Source organism: Acinonyx jubatus, chromosome D2, assembly GCF_027475565.1.
Source record: "Acinonyx jubatus isolate Ajub_Pintada_27869175 chromosome D2, VMU_Ajub_asm_v1.0, whole genome shotgun sequence".
NCBI lineage: Eukaryota > Metazoa > Chordata > Mammalia > Carnivora > Felidae > Acinonyx > Acinonyx jubatus.
Window position 1 is genome coordinate 31464316 of NC_069393.1, and position 24061 is coordinate 31488376.

Below are 24061 nucleotides of genomic sequence, written 5' to 3' on the forward strand. Positions count from 1 at the left end.
CGGGGGCTGGGCCAGACTGGCCTCCGCCCTGGGGCAGGAGCACTTTCAGAGCTGGAGGACAGGGAGTCTGGTCTGTAGGCTTATCCTTCAATCCTGGGGGCAGCCCTGCTCTGCCTTGAGCAGGTGTCACCCTGCCCATCCCTGCCGCGCGGGCCCCCACAAGCTGTAAGAACAGCACCCTCCTTCTGTGACAACTGGCACTGAGGGTCCCTGGCAGCCGATGGACTAGAAGAGGGACCCCCCCCCCCAAAGACAAAGCAGGAGCTAGGATTTTGAGGTTCTGGCCACTGGAGGTGTCCCTGCGGTCTCGAGGCCCATGCCCGGCATCGCAGGACACCCACACTGGCCCATGTCCTTGGGCGTGACCGGAGAGTTTGGGAGCAGTGCAGTGCATCCGGGGGGTTCCTGGTTCTACCCGCAGGCCTGGGGGCTCGCTGCTGCTGGAGAGCCTAGAGCTGCTCCTTTGTTCCGCCCCCAACTCTTGTCTCCCCCGCCCCAGGCGATCCAGCGGGTTCTGAGTCCTGGCTCTCAGTACCCAGGCCCAGCTCGGCAGAACCGCTCTCGGCTGCCGGGGGATGAAGGCCTTCCTCAGTGCAGTGCCCGGGCCCCCACGCGGCCCAAACTCACCCCTTCCCCCGGTGGGTCCCCCTCCCTGTTTCCACCCCAGAGTCTACAGAGGCCCCCCGCTCCTCTCCATGTTTTAAAACCCTTTAATCGAAATTCCACAAAGGATTCCCTTGTATGTGTGTATAAAACAGATCCAGGGCATATGCCCTGAAGCAGGAGACAGAGCAGAGGGTCCAGAGCAGAGTTGCCACAAACCCTCCCATGTACATGCCCACCTGACAGGGCCACTCTGCAGCGAAGACTCAGCAGATTAAATGGGACGGAACACTGAAGACTGGGGTGGGTGGAGGAGGGCTCCCCGGGCCTCAGGCACCCCTACCTAGAAGCAGCGCAGGGATTAAAACCCAGCTCTTACAGTCCGTTCACCGGGCTTGCACGTGTTGCCCGTGTAGTTAATAGGACTCCCTCTTCACACTCAAGAGTGTCACAGTTGGGACAATACAGTATGGGGTCACCTTCTGTAGTGAGCACACTGAGCACTAGACGGGGGAGGGAGGATGGGAGGTGGAGCGTCTCCACTCACCTTCCCAGCAGGCTCCACCTGCTCCCCCTCCCCACCCCCTACAGTGGGTATTGCAACCTCCTGCCTGGCCTCCGTTACCCAAGATGCCAGTTAGCCCATAGTGGCCACCATGCCCCCATGTGCACTTCCTGTTTCAGGGACCCCGGTCAATGAACTCTGGGAACCAGAGGGCAGGCAAGGGGGGCCCAGATTTGCTGAACCCGTTGACAGCTGTTGGGGGAGGCTGCTGGGAGCAGGCAGCGGGGGAAGGCTCCCATGGCCCGGAGGCAGGCAGGCCCAGCCCCAGAGACCCGTGGTTACAAAGAGGGAGTCTGACAGATGAGCAGAGGCGAGATCACCACGGCAGGGAGGAGTCTTTCCACGTCTTGTCCTGTATCTCGCGCCTGGCAGGATGGCACTGGGTCGGGGAGAGTTCCGCCCAGTGCCCATCGTGTCCCCTCTGTGTTGTCAGGTCCCAAAGACTCCTGTCCCAGGGGAGGAAGCTGCCACAGAGCTGAAAATTCTTGGGCTTCTAGGATGTAGGCCTTTTGGCATTTGCAGCTGGTGAATCTCGGGTCTCTGGGTGGGATCCCGGCACCCCACCATCCTTGAGACAGGGACTGAGGGATCCAACACCTTGTCCCTGCTGCCGTGTAGCACCCAGAGGAGTTGAGGGTCTGGCCATCAGAGGTATCTCAAAGAGTCTGGGCTCAGAGCAGGAGGGAGGGAACCAGGGCCAAGGCCAAGGGACCACTCGGAGGGCCGGCTTGACCTCAAATGCGCCTGCCCCAGGCCCAGCCACGATCGCCCACTGGTCCCAGCTGGCCTAGATGGCCTCAGAGGTCGGAGAGTCAGGCACGGTGTCTGCAAAAGAACGAAGCAGAATGAATGAGGGGCTCCTCTCTCCTCCATCCTCTAATCCCACACCATGAGACTGGGAGGGGAGTAAGGCTGGTGCCCTGCAGGCCATGGGGAGGTCATGACCTTGCGGGCCATACTGCCGCAAGGGTTGAGAAGCACTCACCGAGGGTTGGGAAGAAGACATCCCCAGGGCCTGGTGGAGACACAGGAGTGCAGGGCTCGGAGAGCAGGTGCCGGCCAGACTCCGAAGGCTGCCTCTGAGCCATGTAGGACAGTGGAGGCCTGGGCTTGGCCTCTGGCAACCCGTGGGAAGACGGAGAGACCTCAAAGCCAGGGTTTTCGATTCCTTGAGGGTTGTTGCTAGAAAATCAGAGCTGAATCAGTCAGTTGTACTACCTGGGTTTTGGCCCCCTGCCCTCCTGCCTGTACCCCTCCTCCACTTCCTTACCCTCACCTGCCTTCGCACCCCAGGCCTCAGCACCCTCTTCCAGCAGGAAGGGAGGGTCCAGGGCCACAGAGAAAAGGCCATGGGCTGCACTCTCCCATCTTCTCTGAGCCGAGGGCATCTGATCCCAACTCTACCCTATCATTTGACCATCTGCCCCAGGCGTAGCCGGGAACCCGAGGGTCAGAGACACTTTCAGGACATTCAGGAATCTGGGGACAGGTTTCTCTTTGGTCAGTAGAGTTAATGGCATTAAGATTGAATGTCCCCACGGCTTGTCTTAAGCTGAAAGGAGGAGTTCCCTTTCCTTCTTCGTGACTGGGAATAGGACAGCCTCTAAAGACATCCAGGTGTGCTGTCCTCCTTTGCATGTTTCAGTGTCTGTCCCCAGTTCAGCTGCTCTCCCTCCTCCCCCACCCTGGCCAGTTGACAGGGAGGCCCAAAGGTGGGTGCCTGGCTCATCCAGGCAGCGTCAAGAGCTCGGCCTGCTGGGTGAGGGGTGGCAGGGAAAACAGCCAACCAGCACAGATGTGTTGGCCTCAGTAGCAGGTGCTCTTGTAAATACTGTGCTACGTGGCTACACGGGGACCCTGCTGCACAGCTGTCCTTCCTGTCAGCTGACCCAGGGCCCAGGGAGGACCGGGAAGGCCATGTCTGTGTTCTGAGCCCTGTCACGGTACAACCAGTTATCAGGGAGGAGAAGGGAAAGGATCCTATGAAGGGGGAAGTCAGTCCTGGTTAAAAGTTACCCCTCTCCCTTCTACATTAATTCCAGCCACGGTTTGGGTATAGACACTGCCCTACAGAGCCACAGGCCTGCGGAGAGGCAAGAAGAGAGAGAGCCTGCCGAGCTTTGAGTCGGGGCCCAAGCAGCTGCAGGAAGGTTTCTCAGGAAGGTCTCCATGGGCCTTACCTGTCCATCCGCACCAGCTCCTGGGCACCTAGGGACACACAGACAGACAAGGCCGTCACAAAGGAAAGGCTTCCCTAGACAACATCCCTGCCCTCCACTGACAGATGCCCTTCGAGGAACTGGTGCAAGACCAGGCCGGGCCACGGTCAGCCCTGGATCCCACTTGTGTTTGCTCTGGGGGCCCGTACTCTGGTGTTTATCCTGCAAGCGAGGCCTCGAGGAGCCGTGCGTTTTAACCAGTGATAGATGAAGCTTGGGCTGCATTTCGCAAGTATAAAGGACAACATTTGTCACGAGGAGGCCAGAGGCAGCCAATGCTTTCTCCTATGGCTCGATTAGGGGTCGTGAGACCTTCCGGATTTAAGTATCAACCAAAGGCCTGACTCCTGAATTGGCTGTTTCCTGTTTGGACTTTTGCCACGCTCTGGTCCTTCACCACGATTTGCTGAGTGGGAGTGGTGTAAGGTCAGTTCCGAACTGGAGGGTTCCTGATCCTCTCTGGCCCGTCCTCCGTGTTACCCGTAGGTGGCCTTAGAGGTGACATCTCTTAGAGGAAGCTTGGGGGCCCGAGACCCCATCACTTCTCAGATATCCTGCCACTTTCTGCTCTTCCTCCAAAGCTATTGCCACCCCGCCCCACTCTTGGGATTCCCCACCCCGACACTGGCCACCAACCAGATACAGTGGCCCCAACTTCCCTCTTCCTCGCAGCTCCGATACGCTTCTCATTTGTAAGAGCTTTACCATGACCACTGTGGGGAAACATGGGCCGGGGGGGGGTGGGGGGTGGCTACACGGAACACACAGGGAAGTTGCACAAAGGTTCCTAAAATCTCGGCTCTCGGAATCGTGGCTGCTGTCTACCAAATGTGTGCGCAGGTGCCCAGCGTTCCCTGGGCTCGTCCTCTCCACCCTTTGGGGGAGGGATTTCTGGCCCCACGTTAGAGCTGGGGGACCCAGGCTCCATCTGACACTGGCTCGATTTCCACACCCATCAGCCTCCGCAGCAAGCTGCTGACCTCAGTGCTCCCAGCCCTTTCTCTGTGGCTCCCTGAGTGTGGCTCACTCCTGAGCACGCCCTGCCCACAGCGACCGCAGGCTCCCTGTCTCCTCCCTGACCTGCCGCCCCACCCCCTCCCCCCCTCCCCCCCCCCCCCCGCCCCCCGCCTCCGCCCCAGGCGCTTAGCCTGTGCTTTGTGGCCCAACCCCTGCAACCCCTGGCATCTCCCGGTGACTTCTGTTCCCATGGCTCCAGCAGCAGTGCTTCTCCAGAGTCTAGATGCAGAAATGACCCCAGTCCTCGGCGTCCGGTCCACCTGCCCCATCCCGGTCCTTCCTCTGGAGAGCCCTCAGCTCGGACTCAAGGCGTCCCGGCACACGGAATAGGAGATACTAGGGGCCAACCCCAGGCTTCCCTCGCGTCCTCAGGATACCCCTACGGTGTTCGGGCCTGGGGCCTGCACCCAGCCAACGCCCAGAATTTGTCTTCCAGTTCCCGTTCCCTGATGGAGGCAGCGTTGTGGTCTGAACTAAGGGGGACAGAAAGCACCTCTTTATCTGGGAGCTGGGCGTGTCTCCCTCCTCGTCCATTCCCCGCCTCCGTGAAAACGCTGCACGGGTGAGCACAGGCTCATTGGCAGCCCCACGGTGATTGCTTGGGCCCCCGGGTTCCTCTTTCTGCTACAACCCCCTTACCTGCCCCCTACCCACCCCCTCCCTGGGGTACTTCTGGAGGTAGGCCATGGTGGCGTTTGCGAGAAGAATATGCGAGTAAGGGAAAGGCGGTCACAGCCCCTGAGTGAGCCACTGCGGGGGCTCCGGGTGACAGAGGTCTCAAGGTATTACAGTCCAGCCAGAGGAAATCAGGTGTGAGCCAAAGCCACCTGGTGGCGGAGCAGCCCCGCTCAGCTCCCTCCTGCAGCCGAGCAGAGGAGAAGAGGTGGGGGAGGTGACGCAAGGGCCAGGGCAGAGGACTCTCCAGCCTCCTGCTCCTGGAGGACTCAGACTAGCCCAGGTTCATGGGTGGGGTCAGAGGAAGGGCAAGGGGCACTGTCACCACAGAGGAGGGTGAAATGGTGTTTGCGGCCGTGACTTGAAGCCTGGCTCCACTGCTTACTCACTGTGAGGTTCCCTAAGCAAGTTACTGAACCTCCCTGTGCCTCAGTTTGCTCCGTGGCAAGGGAGGAACAATTGTGGGACCAAGTCCTCGCGTTGCGATGAGGAATAAGCGAGAGAAGGTATATAACAACCTTGGCGTGGCACCCAGCACAGCGACGCTTCCAGGTAGGGGTTGGTGGCCAGGACGCTCGTGCTGGTGAGCATTTTGATGATAGGGTGGGATTATATTCTCGGAAAAAGCATGAGCTGAAGCTCCGGGTTTGAGTCCCCGCTCTGCCGCTTGTTAACTTGCATAACATTTGGTTAATTATCTAACCCCGCTGAGCTCAGGTTTCCCAGCTATAAGCTGAAAGAACTGAACTGTTATCTCCGAGATCCCTTTCAGTTCTGATCATCCAAAGGTCATCTTTGTCCCGACAATTGCTCCGCTAGTTGCAAAACAAGCCTACCCAGACTTTAAAGCAGGTCCCCAGAGGATCGCCAAGGGGCAGCATTTTTATAAACCCACTTGAACTACGCCATGTGGTCATTCACTCATTCAGCAGATATTTTGTGAGTGCCCAGCCAGCCCCGTAGGGGGCTGGTGGGCCCTCGGGCCCCCCAAATGGCACACCTGGGTCCCCTCCTCTCTCTACCCCTGAGCCCATCTCCTTGCAGGGCCTATAGCAGCTGCCATCTCCGGAACAGAGAGGAAATGTGCCTGCCTCTTTGCTAATCCCAGAGGCAGGGCTGGGGGCTGGGGCCGACCACTCATACCGTCACCCATCCCAGGTAGGCAGGGATACTCACGGCGGTTGGAGGCCACCTGCCTTTGCTTGTAGACCAGGAGCAGGATGAGGGGAAGGCAGAGAATGCCCACGATGCAAGCGCCTGTAGCCACAGCAGCAGCCGTGATGCCTGTAAAGGCAGAGAGACGGCCAAGGTGAGGCCCCGTTCCCCCTGTTCCTCCTGAAGGGAAACTGAGGCCCAGCGAAGGAAGGTCAGGCCGCAGGGGGACCCAGCTTTACCCAGGCCGCACGGCCAGACCCTCAGTGACCTGCAGAGGCACAGGAGGCCCGGGAATCCCCTTTCAAAGAGAGCCCCATGCGTCCTTCCCAAGTGGGCTTAGGGCACACAGAAATGAGACCACGGGCTTACAGTGGAGGCAGCTCCAGGGAAGAGAGAAAAGGGTTTTCATCCCAGCCCCCTGGGGACAGTTCAGCTGCCCTGGGCCACAGGTTGTTCCCCGTAAAGGGAAAGCAGGCCCTTCACAGACCCCATGCCATGAAGTTCAAGGTCAAAAGGAACCCAAGTGCTGTAAAACTTTTGGAGGTAGAAAGCAGTAATGGTCGCACAACATCGTAAGCATAATTAGTGCCATGCTTAACAGAGGTTAAAATGGCGAATTTTATGTTCTCTATGTTGTACCACAATAAAAACAAACAAACAAACAAAAGCCCCACTCAGCCCAAGAGACCCCTCAGCTCTAGACACAGCTTCCAGAAGTGATCTCGCACATGAAAGTCACAGGGGAAACTTGGGTGAGAACTGGAAAAATGTGAATCCTTGATCTGACATTTAAAATTGTTTAACTTCCTAAATTACAAATAAAGAAAAAAAACCTGTAAGTTAAAATATATTCAGAAGTTCCCTCCTCTTCCTCCCCCCAGGTCCCCTGCAAAGACACAGTCACTGTCCATGCTTTTCTTGCGTGTGGCCTAAATTTGCTCCTTGCGTGACTGCATGTGTGTGTGTGTGTGTGTGTGTGTACATATATATATATATATATATATATATATACATACATATATATGCTTTTCATGACATTCGCTTTCCCTACTGAGCATGGCTTGGACATCTCTGTATCACACAGAGATCTACCTCATTCTGCCTAGGGCTTTATCACGGGGCTCACCCCAGAATTTATTGCAACAGTCCCCTATGGGTAGCTATGTAGATTACTTCCATTTTTCAACATAGCTAATAACGTAACAGCGAACTCCTCGTGTCCGCATCTTCGCTCACTTGGGCAAGTACCTCTGTACATAAACTCCCAGCAGTGAAAATGCTGAGCCAAAGGGTAGGCGCGTTTTCTTTTAGGGTATTGCCTAATTGCCCTCCACAAAGGCTGTACCGCTTCACGATCCCACCAACAGCGTGAGAGGCTTGACTTATTTCCACCCATCTGCTGACTCCAGAAGTTCAGCTGGGAACAGACATGCCCTCAAAACCACAACCAGCGTAAATGCATTTTTTTTTTCCTGATTTTAGCCCTTCCCAAAACATGGGCTGGGATACCCTGTCACGGTGTCCACTTGGCCCCGGGAGCTTTGGGAAGGTGGACGGGCTGTGGTCTCAGTGTTGCCTCTGCACTATTTATTTGGGAATAAAGGCTGTTTTTATCTCATTGTATTGCTACAATAACCTGATGGTGTAAATAAGCTTTCCGGGGGTTTGTTCATCCCACGGAAGAGAACAAACTGTTTACAGGCACTTTAGACATACCCACTGGTACAGGAACAGTGGCTATGCTAATTACAAACCGAGTTCAACTTCACATTAAAGCGGGTTCCCTGCAGATCTTGGCAAGGCTGCATTTTGATGTGGACTGTTGCAAGTAGACACGTTCTACAATTTAGACGTTTGAGGATTTCTAGCCCCCCAGGCACAGGACCTTCTTGAGGGCACTGAGAAGCGAGTTACAAAGCGCTCTCTTTCTAGGTACCAGAGCAGGTGTCCAGACTGGTACTAAGCCACATTCGGTGAGGTGAGTCAGGTGCTCACTCATGGTGGCTCCCTGTCCGTGGCCTGACTCCTGTCCACAGGCAGAGATCCCCCGCTGGGGCCACTCCAGGGGATCAGGGTTTGGTTTCTTTGCAACCTGGGCTAAGAGTCGAGGCCAGGACAGGAAGGCACGGGTCTGGGGACAGCTGTGTGGGCCCAACTGTCCTCCAAAGCTGAGGGCTCTTCTGCAGAGCCCCAGCTTTCCGTCCCTCCCGCCAAGCATGGCCAGTACCTGGGCAGGAGAGGAGGGAGCCCTGCTTGGTAGCCATCCAGAGCCTGGCTCATGGGGAAGGTGATCAGGCACTGGCAGGGACAGCTGCCAGGCCAGCTCTGAGACTTGTGCCAGACCTTTACATAGCATGCTGCGATGGGAGCCCCAACCCCCAACCTGCTCAGCAGTGCCTCCTTGTCTAGAGCCTGCTGGTACCCTGTGGGTGGGTAGGGAGGTATGAGAGGGGAGGAGGGAGTCCGGTCAGGCTGCCCGGTTCCCCCAGGAGGGGGCTGGACAAAAGCAAACCAACCATCCTGCTGTGCAGGGGGACAGGGAGGTGGCTTTGTGGGGAGATATAGGCTGCCCAGTGCCCCCGCTTCCCTGGGCTCAGTGAAAAACCATACAGCCACTCAGCAATTCAGGGTTCCTTGGGGACCAACTGCCTCAGCCTCTCTCCCCTCCTGTTGCCCCCACCCCCGACCTCAGACTGATGTGGGCTTTCAGAGGATTTCCTAACCAGCTACCCCCACACTTTCCAAAAAGAACATTAGGAGACAGGGCAGCAGATAGATCAGGAAAACTCAGAGCTGCCCAGGGTGGAAGCATCCTTAGCAGATCAGGTACTAAGGTTGGCCGTGGGACACCTGTCTTAGAGCGAGCAGGGACTAGGGTCTTTCCAAAGGTAGGCAGCACGGAGGGCAGTACCCAGTGGCCAGCCCTGAGGCCCACCCAAGCACGTGGGCCACCAGGCAAATGTTTCTAAACCATCAGGAAACATGGGGCGCCTGGGTGGCTCAGTCGGTCAAGCATCTGACTTTGGCTCGGGTCATGATCTCACGGTTTGTGAGTTCGAGCCCCGCATTGGGCTCTGTGCTGACCGCTCAGAGCCTGGAGCCTGCTTCAGATTCGGTATCTGCCTCTCTCTCTTGCCCCTCCCCTGCTTGCTCTCTCGCAAAAATAAATAAACATTAAAAAATAGAGAGTTTATGTAAAATCTAGACTTCTAACTGTGCTTGAAAATGGAGTGGCTCTGGCAGCCCCAGGCCCCCTCCATGCATGCAGCATTTGGAACTGCACTTACAGGCTGGCAGCTGGGTGCCCACCACAGTCTCCACCCCTCCCTACTGTCTGACTCACCAGGTCCCCGGCTCAAGGGGCGTTTGAGTTTTTGATCCCTGATTCAGCCTCTTGGGTAACACTGATTGCCTCCCTGTTTGTAGGAAAAGGACACCCTCGCTCCCATTTCTGAGTGGACACATGACACCTAGAGAAAGGGAGCGCTGTCCAAACCCTCTGCACCGCACCCAAAAGCACAGCTGGGTTTCTTTGCATCTGACCCCATGCCACCTTAGCGGCAACACTCCGTCAGTTATAGTCTCCAGACCTCCAGAACCAAGAGTGTGGAAAGGGATCGGAAAGGGACTTGCAGAGGCCATCAAAGCCACCCCCCTGCTCTCAACAGCTAGGACAGAAGTAAACACATCCCTCTGGCCCTGGGGGGGCCAGGTCACTGTGGACAGCAGCTCAGGGAGGCAGGGACCAGAGCGAAGCCACACATCCCTGTGAATTGGAGAGTCAGCCAAATGTCAAAACCTGAGAGCAGAGGAGCCCAGCCCTGACCCACGCCCGACCATCAAGTTCAAGGCTCTGCCTCACCCTTGGGTTCTTGCCAGCCAGACACCTAGGGTTTCCCAGGTGACTTCTGTTTCCTTAATTCCCACAGCTCCTTCTCTAGAGTCTAGATCAAGAGAAATGAGCCAAACCTCTGCTCCCTCTCTATTTTGTACCTGGTTTCTTCGTTGTCCCCACTGGCATCTCTTGTCTGTGTCCCCAGGACTTCAATTCATACAACTAATTTCCAGAGAATTGGTACTGACAGAGGGTAGGACGGCCTGGCCCCCAGGCAGGGTTTGCGCACTGAGAATCAGGCGCTCTGGCTGAGGGACTGGGAGCAATCCCTTCACCTGTCTGAAGCTCAGTTTCACCATCGGTGAACCGCGGGCAGTGGCAGAGGTGACGGTCCCTAAGGGAGCTCTGGGGGCTCCTGGAGGAAGAAGCGGGACTGGAGGGTTGCTCAGAGTGGAAGGAGCAATGGGGAAGTAGAGACTCGTGGGTCCGGCCAGGTGAGGCTCGCCCCGTCCAGTATGCTCGTGTGCACGGTCGTCCGCCCTCGCTGGGGAGCTGCCAGTGGAGGAAGTGAGGACAGCAGTGGCTCAGTGCCGAGGCGACACATAAGGGCTGCGGTGCGCAGGGAGAGGGGCTTGAACCAAAGAGTTCCTTAGTTCGATGTGGGTCTGGCTCAGACCGAAATGTGTGTTTTAATTTAATTCCTGGCTAAACTGTCGGTTCAAAAAAGAGCAGTGTGAGTAGAAAGTCACCGCGACCCTTGAGGCGGGCTTTGGCGATGTCTCCCCTTTGCCTGCTGTCTCGAAGCTGCTGGGCATTCTTTCCTGGCCTCTGGGAGCCCCCACATCCCTTACAGCAGTGCCCCCTTCCTCCACAGGGTACCTCTCTGGGCAAACACCAGGGGGCTGACTGCCACCCACTGCCTTACGCATCCCTCCAGCGGGGGAGAAGGTGGAGTGAGCACAGCCCAGCTGTGCTTCCCTGGGCATCTGTTTCCATGCTTATAAAGTGAAGATGGTGCTGCCTACTTCAGAGGGTTCTTATCAGAATCCGCTGCGATACTGGTACTTGAAAGGACTTAGCACGGTGCCTGGCACATAGTAAGGGCTCTAGGAAAGGTAGATCTCTTCCCCTTCTGGAGCCTCTCCGTCCGCCCTCCCCCATGCACAGAACGAGGAAGTTTTAAGTAGGTGCAAGCCAAGAGGAACCCCACAGCCCTGTCATCGTCCCGGGTGGCGGAGGGCTGGTGGGCAGGAGAGGCACACACTGAAAACAGCCTGTGGCACCAGCACCTGTCATGGGAGGCACTTGGCCAAAGGTCACTGCCAGGGCACACCCCACCCAGGGCTTTGAGCCTTGGAAGGGGAATAGGCTTCTGGGGACTACAGCCACCTGGCTTCAATGAAGGGGAAAGCAGAAGGGAGGGGCAACAGAAAAGGAGGAAGGACGGGGGGGGGGGTCCCGTGGGCTTGGGGTGATGAGGTCAGAGTTTGGAACGAGGCCTGGGTCCGAGATGAGGACAGAGGAGAACAGAGGACCCAGAAGGGCCAAAAGAGTGGTCCCTTACTTTCACTCTCCCTGGGGGAAGGTGGGTACAAGATGCACTGGGGTGAAGCTTCTTTGGCTGCGGGAACAAAGAGAAGGGTTGGTTAGGTGGGCTTGAGGCCAGGGAGGCTTGTCCCAGCCAGCGCGTGCACACACACACACACACACACACGCACACACACGCACACACACACACACACACACACACACACACACTCCCCAACTCACACCCCCGGTCCCATCCCATGACCACCATGTTGTCACGAGCATTGGCATCCCAGCCTACGTTTGTACACCTCCTCTCGTTACACAGAACGACACACACGCTGCTGTCCATCACACCCCACCGACCAGAGATTTCCACACAGCCCCACACACTATGGCCACTCTGTCTCGCATACGTCCCCGGAATGCCAGTGCCACCAATATACAGGATCACACACTCTCCGACACAAAATCACCCATGGTCGCACCATCACACGCACAGCAGCACGCCCCCAGAGTCACTCTGTCTTCCTCCCCGCTAGCCCTTCCGGAGGGGTGCACGCACCACCCCCCGCAATGACCGCACCCCACCCCACGCTGTCCCACAGAGGACGCCCTCACCTCTCTGCACCTGTAGCTCTATGGCACCGTGGACCCTCTGCTCCGAGTGGTGCTGCCTGATCTCCACCACCAGGCAGCAGTAGAGGCCGCTGTCCACTGGGGTCAGGTTAAACACGGTGATGGAGAAGTTGCCATGGTGGTCAGAGACGGATTGCAGCCCGTGGCGCTGGGCCAGATCCTGGCTGCTGTTGGCCTGGTGGCCGCTGTGGTGCAGGTGAAGGTCCTGGAATGTGAGGTTGCGGATGGGCCGGCGCTCCGAGCAGAGCTGCACTTGGCCCCGCGAGCTGCGGTACCACGTCTTGTAGTAGGTCACGTCGTGCCCCTTGGCCATGGGGCCCAAGATCCTGCAGGTGAGGGTGACGTTCTGGCCCTCGGGGCACACGTACAAGGAATATGGTGTGGCGACCTTGAAGGCCGCCACCAGACCTGTTCAGAGAGACAAGAGACTGTACCTTCTGAGCCGGCACCCCTCCCAGTTCCCCCAGAGCGGGGAAGAACCTTGGCCTGGGGCTCCAAGCCCCGGGTAGGTTCCCGAGCCACAGGCCCCAACAAGTGAGTCCACCTCCCTGGGCCTCAGCTCCTTTATTAGCTCTTGAACCTGATTCCCTCCTGGGCTGTGTGGGAGGAGGAGCTTCTCCAGGTAAGGGACGCCCCTGACCCCTGGAGAGCGGACGAGGTGTGGGAGAGCAGGCAGCACACTGGGCCCAGCCAGTGCGTCCTTCTCCTCCCGCCCCCACGGTAGGCACTGTGGCTCTGCTCACAACGGGCCTCCGGCATGTCCAGCCTGCGTGCCCAATGCTGTCGGGTGGGAGGCAGGATGAGGAGCACAAAGCCTGTGTGGGAATGACGGCCCTTGACCACCCTTCTGGGGCCATTAGCACCTTTGGCCCTTCCCTCTCCCGGGGCTGGTCATGCCTTCCCACGTCCCCATCACAAGCACCAATGGAGCGCCTGTGTGTGAGGCCTGTGCCCGGTGCTACATCTCACCCGGATGCCGAGCACACGTGGCCTCCCCTTGGGAGCTCGTGACCTAGCTGGGTAGACTGGGCGTGCATTCCTGGCAAAGTCACCCCACAGGTTAAAGGGCAAACCAGTGCCAGCCTTCAGGGCACTTGGAGGAGGGACGATACAGCCGCCCCGAGGATGGTCAAGAGACTTCTGGAAGGAAGAAGCGTCTTTTGGGGTTGATGGACGGATAGGACTTTAGCAAGTAGAGAGGGTACCCTGGGCCGGGTGGTGAGGAAAAGCCCAGGGGTCTCGGGGACAGGGTCAGGGAAATCATGAAAGGTCCCTTCATCCAGGTACCTATTGCCATCCAGTCTTCTTAGAAATATTTCCTAGTTCATTCTGTTTTCAATAAGCAAATGAAGCCATCCCCCGGTCCTCTTTACCCTACCCCAATCCCCCGACATTTAACCATGTTGACTCCCATAAGCACTGGCCCCCAGAAGCAGAATGCTGGGGCTGGAGGCTCGGCTCCTTTAGCTGTGTGAGCCCCACCTTCCTCATGTGGTCATGAGAAAAACATTCGCTACTTCACGTGGTTGTGAGAAGCCTGAGCGAGGGAAAGAGAACACGACATGTGAGCTCTAATGCCCTCTGCGGACATAGGGAGGATAGCTACAGTTATTATACATTAGCAATATCTGAATCTTAATCGGCATGTCAAGGGCTGTTTTAAGTCAGGCAGACAGGGAAGGAGAGTTTGGATATGTGTACGGAATCCAGACTGGAATGTCTCTTTCATTGCCATTGCCTGAATCAAGATAATGCCGCTTCCTCCTGCGGACACCCCCTTCCCTGCCTTTAGAGCCTGGGACCCACTAGCAGAATTGAAAGCCTTGCCCCATCAGGAGGAGGGCAGCCAGGTGTAGCTTTGGAATTGGACCAGCCTGCTCTGGAGTCTAGTAGCTGGGGTCACTTAGACTCTGAGCTTCAGACTCCTCCCTAAGAGACAGAAATGAGAATTCTACCTGCCAGAGTTGAGGCAAGGGTAACAAATAATTTACATGAAGTGCCCTGTAGCACTTTGCTAGTAGTTGGTGCTTGCTATGTGGAAGCTAGGCAGCTCTCTAATTCGTCTTGGCAAGTCCAGAAACATTTCCTAGGAGTGAAAATAGTTCTGCAGAACAGAATGGAGAAGCCAGCTTCAAACACTCTTTCCCACTAAGATGTGAATGACTGATAACAGCTTGTGATCCAATCTTGGAGTACCTGCCCATTGAAAGCAGACTGTGGGGGGTTAGCAAAGCCATGGCCCCGAAGACTATGTCTGCAAGGTGGAGTTTTAGGCCCTGGAAAGTAAGGAGGACAGACGCACACTAGATGCTCCCACTCACTCCATACACATGTGAGAGGGAGTCCTGTCTGAGAGTCCCAGATTTATGGACAATCTTGGCCAAGGTGAGCAGAGATTTCAAAACTTCCTGGCAAGATGCTGATCTCGTCCTCAGGCAGAAACGTAGAGGCCTGGGAGGGGAAAAGTGATTTGCCTGAAGTGAGGCAGAAGGTATAGACTCAGAATCTGGAGCGTGGGAAGCTTCAGGTAAAGCCCGATCTAGTTAGAACTAGCAGAAGAAAGAGCATGTCTCCTGCGTGATGCTACCTACTTATGGGCGTAAACAACCCTATGGAGGTAGGTGGTGTTGTTATTCCTCCTTCACTGAGGAGAAAACACGAGGCACAGCGATGTTAAATAATTCACTGAAGATCACAGCAAGTGACTTGACTCCCCCTCACAGGCCTGTGTGGTGGCTGTCACCACAGAACTATGTGTGCCAGTAAATGGAGGTGGGGAGTAGCTAAGCAGGGGACCCTCCCAGGCACTCCGAAGAAAAAAAACCCACTCAAAGAGCAGACCAAGGAGTTGCCTGCCCTGCGCCCCCCCTCTCTCCAGCAGGCCCCAGCTGGGCACCTCCTCCCAGCACCTCTCCCAGCTAGCACCCCATCTTCCCTGTTCCCGACCCCACCCCCACCCCCAAGAACCCAAGGCCGGGAGCCAGATCCAGATCCAGCAGCATTCGCCAAGAGCACACACACCTTGCAGGCTGTGGGCAGAGCTGGCTCAGCAGAGGCCGGGGCCGGGCGCGTCTGGGGTGGCTGCAGGGGGCCAGGCGGACTAGAGGTAGAGACAGAAGCAGGAAGTGGCATACAGAGCTGAGACACATTGGACTGGGGGCTGTGGAGTGGACAGAGGTGTAGATGGGGTGGGGCTGAGATGTGGGCAAAAGCTGGAGGTAGCTTGTCGGGGGGAGGGGGGGGGACGGTGGAGCAGGGTGGGAGCAAGCACCAAGGCCTCCAGGGGGGACACCAGCCGGGGGGGGGGGGGTTGCGGCCAGCAGGGCATCACGCTCCAGCTCTCAGGGTCCAAGCAATGCTGTCAATGAGCACAGAATTGCCTGGACAGCACTGGGGAGAGATTTTCAACACTGGAAGCAATTTCCTTGAAAACCCACAGTGGGCAGAGAATTGTTGAGACCGGCGGGGGGGGTGGGGAGGAGGAGGGGAGGAGGGGTTGTGGTACATTGCTCAATTCCCAACACCCGACACTCCCCAGAGGACCTCTTCCCCTTTTAGAAAAAGGAGAAGCTGCAGGGGATTCAGATTTGGGGGGTGGGGGACAGTCTTCAATTTCAGCAAAAGGACCAGAGAGCAGTGGGCTAAGGGTTCACGGGATCTTGTCCTGGGGGCGGCAGGGGATAGGTGGGAAGCATCCGTTTGTTGTGTCTAAGACTCAAGCTGGCCTGTCCCTGGGAGGATGCTCAAAGGCACAGAGTCGGGGAAAATAATGCACACATCCATGCCATCCACAACTGCACGTGCACATGTGTTATCGGGGAGATATATATATATAGCACAGCTGGATTTATAATTATTTGGCAGGAGGATGTTGCTTATTGTCAGGAGCAGAGCCTTTTGGACACCTGGGTCATTGTCAAAGCCTGGGGCGAGTGGGTGGGGAGGAAAGCCCCTGGCTCCAGGGTGGCCGGGAGCATATGAGACAGGAAAACGGCCCTGGCCCCGAGCCTGTGCCCAGGCAGGAACCATCCAGTCATGGTGCTGCTGGCCCACCCCGGTCCCCACCTGTCACTGGGTTAAGGAGGCAGAAGCGCCTACAGGAAGATTGCTAGGAACCTGGAAAATTCCAGGTCTCAGGACTAAAACCTTGGTCTGACAGATCCCTGGGCCCCAGGCCCCACTTAGCCCTGTCCTTGCTGTATGCCCTTGGGCAGGTCCCACTTTCCTCGGTGCCTCCCTCTCTTCATCTCAAGAGACTCCCATGTTCCTAGCCCTTTCTAGCTCTTTCAGAGAGTCGTCCAGACTTTCAGTCTGTGGCCAGAGAAAAGGGCTGTATTTCCTTAGGGCAGAGGAACAGGGCAAGAAACGGGCCACTTCTTACGTATCAGGACTTGCTTAGTACTTTATACCCATGTCACTTAGTTCTCATAATACACCCTGATGAGGGTATTATCAACCCACTTTAAAGGTGAGGAAACAGGGGCACTTGGGTGGCTCGGTCGGTTGAGCCTCCGACTTCAGCGCAGCCTGTGAGTTCAAGGCCCCCATCGGGCTCGCTGCCGTCAGCCTGTCAGCACAGGCTCTGTCCCCCTCCCCCTGCCCCTCCCCGGCCTGCACTCTCCCAAACATAAATATTTTTGTAAAAAAGAACAAAAAACAGTAAAGGTGAGGGAACAGACTCAGAGAAGTCGGGTGACTTCACCAGGACCACCCAACCGTGTGTGGCGAGGCTGAGAGCCACGCCTCCGACACATTGCTGCAGGAAGGAAGAGCCCCCCCACCCCCCGCCCCTGAAGCAGGTAGCTTCATTCTCCAGCTGCTCAGATGACCTACTCATCTTCCACCCAGTCAGCCTTGCTCTGCTGCCTCAGACCTAAACTGAAAACATCATTCCGTCATTCCACAAATATTTACCGAGGTCCTAACATGAGCCAGGCCCAAGGCAAGAGAGGCCGCGGGGGTGCAGAGTTTCGTAAGGGATGTCCGCTCAGAATTTAGGCTTGCTTCTGCCACTTTCTAGCTGTGGGAACCTCAGCCTCTTGTAGAAGCTTCTGTTCCAGTCCAGGGGAGAAGGGCTTCATCTCGGGATGCTAGTTTTCGTGACCTCACCTCTTTCCATCCAGCAGGCACCTCGTGAAACCCTGTGGGTGTGCACGGGATGGGTGTGGGTGTGGGTGTGGGCAGGCCTGTGTATTTTCCCTGATGGGGCATGAGTTTAGCCTACGGTTGCCAAGGCGACGCCCCAGCCTCTGGAGGTGGGTCCCCAGCTTGATTAGTCAGGCCTGGGAAGCCCAACCCAAACAGCTGAACTCTGTCCAGTTGCTGCGACGGGTTGTAAGTAAACAGTCACTGATCTTCTGCTGTGGCTGGCTGTGTGCTAGGCGCAAAAGGCCAGGTCCCCACCCTCAGAAGGAGCACCAGACAGACTGGTCTCCAGTTCCCTGCCAGGCCCTGTTCCCCAGGACCGTCCTTGGAGGGTGTAGGGAAAGGCTCGGTTCCGTGTTCATCAAGCTGCGGAGCACAGAGGGAAACAGAGTCGAGGACCAGTCAGGACTGAGTCTGCCAGTGCTGAGTTAGAGGAAGTGCCCCCGGTGCGGGGGGCTGAGCCGGCAGGTCGGCCCGTGAGGTCTGTGGCCAGCAAGGACAAAGGGCATCTCAGATGTGTTTATTGATACCTGCCCCCGCAGGAAGTGTCCATTCACATCAGACCAAGGAGTCTGGGAAGGGGAAGCCAGGCTCTATTGGAGGAAGCAGCACTTCCAGCACCTTGGGAAAGCATCCATGCATCCGGGGCTGGAGGCTCTTGGCCAGCACGCCTCCCTGGAGAGGGCCCGGGCGGCTGGCCAGACGCCCTGCCAGTGGATGCTTCTCTGGATGCCTCCTTCCCAGACTCCCCCAGGCCCTCCCTGAGGATGACTGTGTACGGCCCAGAATACCAGCTTGAGCCAGCTTCCCCCAAGAGCCTGTGCTATGAAGACTCTCTAAGGTCCAGGTTCCGGTCTTTGGGGGCCCTGTCCTCACTGCAGGCGGCTCCGTGGTGGTCGAGGTAGCCCGGGACTGACCAGACGCCCCATCTCCTTCCTGTAGAGGGAGAGGTGGCCTGGCCGGTGAGGGCTCAGCTTGCTCTCCCTCCCTCTCCCCGTCCCTGCTGTTGTTATCGGGATGGCTAATTGGCCTCAACGTAAGAGAGGACCCAGCTGGAGCTCCTGTATTTGTTTGGACACTGTATTTATTTGAGGAAGGCAACAGGGGCTGGGAGAACTGGGGGCTGGAAAAGGGCCCAAAGAAGCCCTCCGACCGTGCCCCGACCTCTTAGGATGGGAAATACTGTGCTCTTTCTTTTCCTCTGGGGGAACTGAACTGCCCCCTGCCACCAGCTAACACTCCTCACAGTGGTGAGTTTGCTTCTGCGGTGAAGGGGAGGGGACAACAGCAACTATAACACAGTTTTACTTTTAGTTTTGTGGCATAACATTGAATCACATAGGGAGAAGGTTATCCTCCTCCCCCACCTTTTTTTTTTTTTTTTTTTTTTTTTTTTAAACAAGGGACAGCGGTTTCGGGCTCAGAGCCTCCCCCGGACGATAGTTTCCGACTAGAATTTAATACTCCTATTTAGTGTTCTTATTAGGTACTCGTGTGATTTTGTTCTATTTACGGCAAGCGATACTGGCTTTCCATTGGTGGCAGTGATAGAAAGTTTCCTTTTCAAATCTATTGACTCAAGGAAAAGAATGAGTTGATTGGAGGGGGAAAAAATAAGTACATACGATTGGCGGATGCTGCAGAAATCCCAAAGGTAATGAGCCGATGACGGAAGCTCGGGAAACACCACCATGGAACTACCCTTCAGAAGGGGGTGGGCAGCCTCACTGAAACCACGGCACCCAGGCTGCCCGTGTCTCAGGGAAAGAGACGGGTCCCACAGTGAATGGAAGAGGCAGGACTTGAACCCAGGTCCCCATGGGAAATAGCATCCCATGTAGAACATTCAAAGGACCGGGCTTGCTTGGGCAGAAGCACAGCAAGTTCATTACTGAATGATGGATGGGCACGACAGCCACTGTCTTTCTCTCTGGGGACAGTCAGCCACAGTAAATAGGCTAATTGCAAAGATCAGTTGCAAGATCCCAGTGAGACAGGCAAACCCCAAGCTGGTCTTGCCTTGAAGCTGCAAATTCCCCATCTCTAGAGAACACTTTTAAGAGAATCTACCGGTACCTCCACGGACATTTCACGCTTTAAACACTTAGAGGTGCCGACAGGTGGCTGGACCGGTGCATCCTTCAGACCTCCAGGATCCTTAGAGTCCAGTCCTAGTGAAATCGGTCAACGCCCTCCCACACCCTGGGCTCTCTACTGGCTCTGTAGGCAGCAGGGAACGTAGACGGAGAGCCAGTGGCATGCGGCCTCGGAAAGCCAAGAAACAGCTTAATGCTCCCCAGGTGCCGGGTGCTGTGCTGAGCTTGTGCACTGACCCTTCACAGCAGCCCTCTGAGGGAGGTGCTGCCATCGTCCCATGTTAGAGATGAAGGAACTTGCTCAGAGATACCGAGTAACTGGCCCAAAGTCACAGCAGTCAATGGCCACCGTGGGATTTGAACCTAGTTCTGGCTGACTCCCGAGGCCAGACTGTTAAGGGACGGGGCTGTACGGGAAGCATGCAAGGCACACAACTTCGGGTCCCTTGCTTCACCATCCCCATGCAGGGTGGCACGCAGCCCATGGCACGCGGCATGGCCAATCCCAGGTTCACCCCGTCCAGGTGAAGCCAGACTGCTCCTGGATGAATAGCTGACCTAAAACGGGGGGCCTCAGGCTCAGTATGTGGGGCTCAGTGCTGGTTGAAGGGGTCGCTGCCAATAGGCCAGATGGGTACCCAGGAGCCCTCCCTTCTTTCCTTCCCTTGATCTGCTAGGGTGAAGACCCATATATATATGTATAGAGGGAGGTGGCCTCTTTCAGCTTCCCAGCTGTTCCTCCCACTTGGGCCGCCCTCTCCCAGGAAGGTCAGGCCCCAGCAGGGAACCTTTGCCCTGCTTGGGGGAGGAAACAGGAACAGCTGGCCCAGCTCAGGAAGGGACTCCCTGGTATTGTTGGCTGTCCCCAATATTGGGTAGATGCCCCCTTGTGCCCAATGGCCGGCCTCAAGAGCCACCCCGGGCCTCTAGACAGAAGGTAGAGGATTTCCTAAGAGCTGACCTTTGCTGTGTCAGAGGCTTGCGCCACTGGGTTACTCAACAAGACCCTGCAGTCCTGTTTCCCACGAAGGGGAAGAAGGGGTCTCCCCTCCCTGGCCTCGGTACACTTCCCTGTGCTAGTCCCAGAGTCTGGGCCTCCTGGACTAGCCTATAAGGACATGGTGAGGACAAGAGCTTCCTCAGGTCCTAGGAGTGCCCGAAAGGGAGGAAGGGTCTCTGCCACCCTTAGGGTCTGCCGGGTCCTAGCTCTTCCCTCCACCCACCGCACCCTGAGTCGGGTCCAGGTAAGGGGCATCTTCAATTCTTACTGGGCTTCTGAGCAGCCTGCTCTCCACCCCCATTGTCCTCGGTGCCGACCCAACCCCGGGAGCTTACAAAGAAGGCCTACGCCAGCCACCCCCCTCTCGCCTTCCCAGACGTGGAGGCTTTGACGTTGAGCAAATCCTGCCCAAAGCAACCCAGCACCTCAGCAGGCCAGGGAGTAGGTCTTTCCAACTCACAGACCCTTCTGACCGTGCCTGCGACCAAGCCCTCCGTCTGTTCACACCCGTGTTGCACAGCGTACTGGGTAGTGTGAATATTCACGACCGTGCCCATATTACCGTTAAGACTACTGAGGCCCAGGGTAGTTCAAAGCTAAGAGAATGCTTCTGACCCCTTTTAGGGGAAAGCTGCTTAGAGCCCTAATCACTGCCGTGAGCTGGGCCCAGGAAGCGATGGCCCTTTGGGGTGCCAAGCTGAGTACCAGAACCACTAGGGGAGAAGGCTTCTGGCTATGTAGACAATATGGAGCCAGGGGTGCTGAGCCTTTCTGCTACCGGCTACTCTGCAGGGTGGGCCCCTATGCCTTGTTCTCTAGAACTCAGTTTCCCAAACTGGGGCTGCTAAACAGCAGCCGCGGGGCAGGGGTGAGAAAACAGAAGGGCCTCTTGAGGTCACTTGAGGCGAAAGGGGCGGGGCAAGTGCTCTCTGGGGGGTGTGGTGCTGGCCTTCCTGCCTGCCACCATGCCCTGCTCCTTCTGGAAGCCACGTCCTGCCATGCAGTGTGGCCTTGGTGCCGCCGAGACCGCCACCGCCATCCTGGAAGTATCCCGGCCAGGGCTGGGCAGCTCTGTGGGGAGGGGTGTGGGCTCCCTCCTCCTTATCAGAGGCCAGCCTCCAAATGCTGAGATAACACACTGCCTACAGGCACGCAGTTCGTTTGGGAGGTACATTCCAGGTCCTCTAGACTCCCTCCTCTCCTTCCTCCCCTGTGCTCCTCCTCCTTTCTCCTTCTGACACACCCACTGGGTCCCTGTGCCAAGTGCCCCACCTTCTTCCAGCCTCCCTGACTCCCTGCATGACTCAAGCTTTCCCTGGGCCTTCCCCATAAAGTGTAGTTCACAGGCTGCTTGCTGGCCCCCTCTTCCCTTGAAATCCAGCCATTCCGGCGCTGGGCAGGCAAGAGCCAGGGGCCAGGCTGTGGGTACCCCGACCTCTGCCCTACCCCCAGGAGCCCCAGCCAAGATTCCACTTGGACTTGTGACAGTCTGGACTTCGGAAGAAGAAAGTGGTGCCGCCCTGGTGTGGGGCTTCTGAGGAAACTGAGACCAAAAAGATGTCATAAGTTATCCCAGGACCCAGAACAGGCTCACGGGTGAGCTGGGGAAATACCCCCACATTCTCCCCAGTGCCCCCACATCAGTCCCTGAGCTGCAGCTTAGCCAGATGCCAGGAATCAGCTGAGTCTTCAACTCTCAGCAACCAGACCCTCAGGATAAGGACCCAATGGGCACCCACATCGGGGTGTGGACCAGTGCCCCCCAAGGGTCAACCAGGAGTGTCACCAGGGAACAGGGCGCAGAGAGTACCACACCCCCTGTGCCCAGTGAGATCCTGGAGCCCTGAGGCTGGAGGGGCAGGGAGAGACCACAGGAGTCAGAAGCCAGTGGCAGCCACTAGAAAATGCTGGGGCTGTCCCCACCGTTTTTGTCTCCTGCCCTACAGCAGCTGCTCCTGCCCCGGGGCTCTCTGGGCAGGGAAGGGTCAGGCGAGAAGCAGTTCGGGCAGCTGTCAGAACGTGCAGATGTACCCAGCCAGAGCACTTGGCAGGGAGCTGCTGGCCCCTGCCCAGCAGTCCCAGCAGGTAGGAGACGTGCAGGCTGAGGGGGGGGGCGCCCCCCAGCTGCCTGCGACCCCTTCCCCCACCCCTTGTTCTCCCGGGGCACTTCCCCGGTGCCCAGGCTCCTGCCGACCTTACCTCGGGAGGCAGCCAGGAAGAGAGTGAGGAGCACAGGCCCCCAACGCCGGCCACCGGCCTCCGGGACTAGGGGGACGCCCATGTCGCCGTCGGGCGGCGGCGTCTGGAGCCCCGGGGGCCGGAGCGGGACCGCGGGGGCGTGCAGGGGGAGCTCCTGCTGCTCCGGGAGCGGCGGGACACGGCCAGCCGAGAAACCTCCGGTCGAGTGAGTGCCGAGAGAGTGAGCGCCCTGGGCGCCCGAGAGCGAGAGCCGCTGCTCCAGGGCCCACCCCGCCTCCCCCGCAGCGCCCCCGGGGGGCCGTGGGGGGAACTGCCTCCTCGCCGAGGGCCCCGCGGGAGGGGCTTCCCCTCTGACTCACAGGGCACCGGGCCCTGTAGGTAGGGGAGGCAGCCCGCGTCCCAGGGTCAGCTGCACTTGACTGCCAGTGTTAAAGTCTCTTCTCCTCTCTCCCCTTCCCCTCTGGAGAGGATGGGTATTGTCGCACAGCCTGAGAAATGTGCTACCTCTTAGCAGCCTGCCTAATCATCATAGGTTGTGTCTGACCTCCCCCAGCGGCCTTTGTCCCCAGTACCCTCTAGCCCAGCTCAGGGCCTGATGTGAGAAAGAAAGAGAGAGAGAGAGAGAGAGAAGAGAAGAGAAAGAAGAAAAGGAGAGGAGAGAAAGAGAGAGGGAAAGGAAGGAAGGAAGCAAAGAAAAAGAAAAGAGAAAAGAAAGCTAGCTTTTGTAAAGGGCTAGGCAAGTTGGAGCACGCTTGACTGTAGATTCCAGAACCTGCAGTACCCTTCCAGATGCATACGGGTGCGTGCACACATGCACGCACGCACGCACGCAGATGAGGCACAGGTGCAGGAGCACACGACAGGCTTGGCACGTCCTCACGGGTGCATGTGTGTGTGCCTCTCGTAGCGTGTCCTATAGCAAATCGTCGCAGCTACCTCTCCCACCAGGCCCCGGCAACCCTCTCCACTCTGCACCCGCTCTCACTCCCTGTACCCCAGGCATCCACAGGACAGTCGTGCCCTCTGCCTCTAGTCCTCTGCTCTTGCACCCCCAGCCAGCGCTGGCGCCTCTGCTGGTGTCTCCCTCCTCCCCTCTCCCTCAGGGCTCCACTCAAGTTGTTGCCCTTCACGAAGTGTCCTGAGCTCCCCGGCGGGCACCCCTCCAGGCCTCACTGCCTACACCCCTTTCAGCGATCACGCCCCAGTTGCCAACCAGCTGATCCGCACCCGGGCTGATCCGCCCTCCCGAGCTAGACTGTGAGCAGTGGGGGACTAGGGCCTCCATTGTACCCCAGCCTTGCTGAAGCTTCCAGGGGCTTGGCTGAGCCATGAGGGGTCTTGAGCTCACGCGACCCCCAGGCTGAAGGACAGAGGACAGCCAGAGTC

General features: G+C 57.4%; 2 protein-coding genes across 8 annotated transcripts in view; one reads left to right on the top strand and one right to left on the bottom strand.

The window, feature by feature from the left end:
• Window positions 1-24061, top strand: part of CDH23 (cadherin related 23) — a 415090-nt gene that overhangs the window by 351298 nt on the left and 39731 nt on the right. Inside the window, exon 1 of one of the 6 annotated variants that reach the window (XM_027062210.2) lies at window positions 21410-22561. The exons of the other annotated variants lie outside the window; for them this stretch is intronic. Within the exon in view, the coding sequence (XP_026918011.1) occupies window positions 22502-22561 (60 nt within the window). The 5' untranslated portion in view covers window positions 21410-22501. Of the gene's footprint in view, window positions 1-21409; window positions 22562-24061 lie in introns of those variants that run through there. 6 annotated transcript variants of the gene reach the window in all.
• Window positions 693-23111, bottom strand: VSIR (V-set immunoregulatory receptor). Of its 2 annotated transcripts, none has more exons than XM_015063410.3 (7): window positions 22676-23111; window positions 12218-12643; window positions 11634-11690; window positions 6256-6363; window positions 3349-3376; window positions 2154-2350; window positions 693-1993 (listed from the first exon to the last, which is right to left on the bottom strand). In XM_015063410.3, exons 1-7 carry the CDS (start codon window positions 22755-22757, stop codon window positions 1956-1958), a joined length of 936 nt encoding a protein of 311 aa, XP_014918896.3. In that variant the 5' UTR covers window positions 22758-23111; the 3' UTR covers window positions 693-1955. The 2 variants fall into 2 exon arrangements, with proteins under 2 accessions (XP_014918896.3, XP_053063249.1); XM_053207274.1 differs by lacking the exon at window positions 22676-23111 and adding an exon at window positions 17150-18185.